A 2,338-nucleotide genomic window follows, 5' to 3' on the forward strand; every position below is an offset into this window, starting at 1 on the left:
GGACTATGTGTAATACTATAGATTGACAATATAATGAATTTGGACTATATTAATACAATGAAATTGGATGTTGATTATAATTTGCAATTTTGTTGATTCTTTTTAATGTTATTTTTCATATCAGCCTCTATATATTTTTTTTATAGTAAATTTAGTAATATAATTAATATGTTTCTTTTTTCTTATCTACAATATAAATATTTGTATACTAAAATTGGTAGTAATTTTAACATATAAATCTTTTAAATTTTATAATAAATTTTTTAGTAAAAGATCACAATCTCTATTTGTGTTGATACTTTTTTTTTATATTTTCATATAAGTTAATAGATTTTCAATACCAAATTTAGCAATATTATTAATATAAATCCTTTATAATAAAAAAATGGTAATACTTTAAAAATTTTCCTTTTAAAATTTTCCACAAACAAACAAGTATTATATTTTACCTTTTTTTCTTTCTTTCTTAAGGAATAAGAATAGGAGCATTACTATATTTACTATTTTCTATGAATACATAAAAGTTAATGTAAAAAAAAGCAGACTAAAATTAAAAACAAAAACAAAATCACAGGAAGTCAACCTAAGAGCCTACTGGCTATAACCGGTCACCAAAACCTGTTTCCTCACCTTTATGGTGTATATAAATACGCACTCCCATTCTCTCAAGGTGAAAAATAGAAACAAGAAAATCTTATTATACATGTAACAAAAAAAAAAAAACAATTAGACACGCACAACACAACACAACAGGCACAACCTCGTAGCCACCAATTTTCTCCCACACAGACCCAAAAACCAAAAACCAAAACAAAAACATGTTTCTCAAAGCACCAGAACGCGGCGGCTCGTGCACGCCGAGGGTATCTTCACATGGCAGCTTGTTCATATCCGTATCAGCTTTCATGGCTCTATGTGCCAAGAAAGCCGGTCGAGTCTCACGCAAGCTTAAACCCAAGTCTGGCAGTTTCAACCGGAGAATCGAGCAGCTGGGGGTGTTGGGATCGTCGACTCCTTTAGTTTCTCGACCGAAGGAGCTCATAACTACGCTAAGCAACAAGGCGATCACGTTCATGAATCGGAAAAAGGTCGGTGAAGAAGAGATGGGTGGCGCTGGTGGGCCTAACAAGGATAGGCACCGTGAGGTGGAGGAGGACGATTGGGGTGACGGCGGAGTCTGGCAGCGGTCGATCTTGATGGGAGACAAGTGTCAGCCGTTGGATTTCTCCGGCGTTATTTATTACGATAATAACGGGAGGCAACTCGACGAAGTTCCTCTCAGGTCCCCACGTGCGAGTCCACTGCCCGGGTATCTCACTCGGGCTGGAAAATCCGAGCTTTGATCACGAAAAATACAATATTTTCACAACTATTTCGTGTCTTACAAATTGACAGGTATGACTGAGTTAAGAACTTGCTGCTTTCAAAAGACGGTTGTGAAAATTTGTGTGGTCGATGATTTTGGAGTGTGTGTCACCTGCTGCGTCAACGTGAGGAAATAGCATGTACCCAATTGCAAGCACCAAACGTCAACTTTTGTTACTATTTGTAATTTTGTATAGTTAATCATCCCATCTTTCTATGGTTTCACACCTGTTGTCGTGTTGTGGTTTTTTTTATTAGTGGTTGGGGAATATTAATAGGACCCAGATGACTGAGTCAATCTCTTTGCAAAAGTAGTTTTGGTTTTTTAGTTTTTGTTTTGTTTTTTTACTTTTGTGGAGATATAGTTGGGCATCACTTGTTGTATACTTGTAAGAGTTAAATACAGGTTTTGCTTTGTGCTTGTAAATTCTGTTTTCGTTTTTTCTTTATTTTTTTTTTTCGTTTTGTCTTTTTCTTCGCTAAAATCAGAACCAAAAGCACTCTTTTAGCACACAATTTTTTATTTTTACTTTTGATAGGTAAATAGTGAAAGAAAATGAGATTGAGATTCAAACAACAAACATAAAAACACCACCAAAAAAAACAAAAATGTCAATACCATTAGCTACCGCTTAAAACCTTGAACCCTTTAGAGCATTACCATTAGAGATGGCATAAAATTGTATTTTACCATCTAAAAACCTGTTTTATTTATTAATCAACTTACTTTAAAATAAAATAATATTAAATAAAAAATATGTTTCACTTTCACATCTCTTTCTTCTGCTACCAACCAAGACCACCACTATTCACTCAACAAACCACCACCATAGACCACCACTATTCACCAAACAAACCACCACAAACCACCATATTTAACTAGTAAACCCAAAAACAATCCATATCAAACACCCGCACCTGCATCAACAATACTCACAAAACCCACCTACCACCACCTCCATCAACCATACCC

At 34.7% G+C, this 2,338-nt stretch overlaps 1 protein-coding gene across 1 annotated transcript; it reads left to right on the top strand.

Annotated features, from left to right (window-relative positions):
• The first annotated feature begins 818 nt into the window (after nt 1-818).
• Nucleotides 819-1,343, top strand: LOC111996963 (uncharacterized). The gene has a single exon (XM_024028999.2). The coding sequence runs from the start codon at nt 819-821 to the stop codon at nt 1,341-1,343; it is 525 nt and encodes a 174-aa protein (XP_023884767.1).
• Nucleotides 1,344-2,338: the final 995 nt, after the last annotated feature.

This window comes from Quercus suber, unplaced genomic scaffold (assembly GCF_002906115.3).
Source record: "Quercus suber isolate HL8 unplaced genomic scaffold, Cork oak 2.0 scaffold_281, whole genome shotgun sequence".
Lineage (NCBI taxonomy): Eukaryota > Viridiplantae > Streptophyta > Magnoliopsida > Fagales > Fagaceae > Quercus > Quercus suber.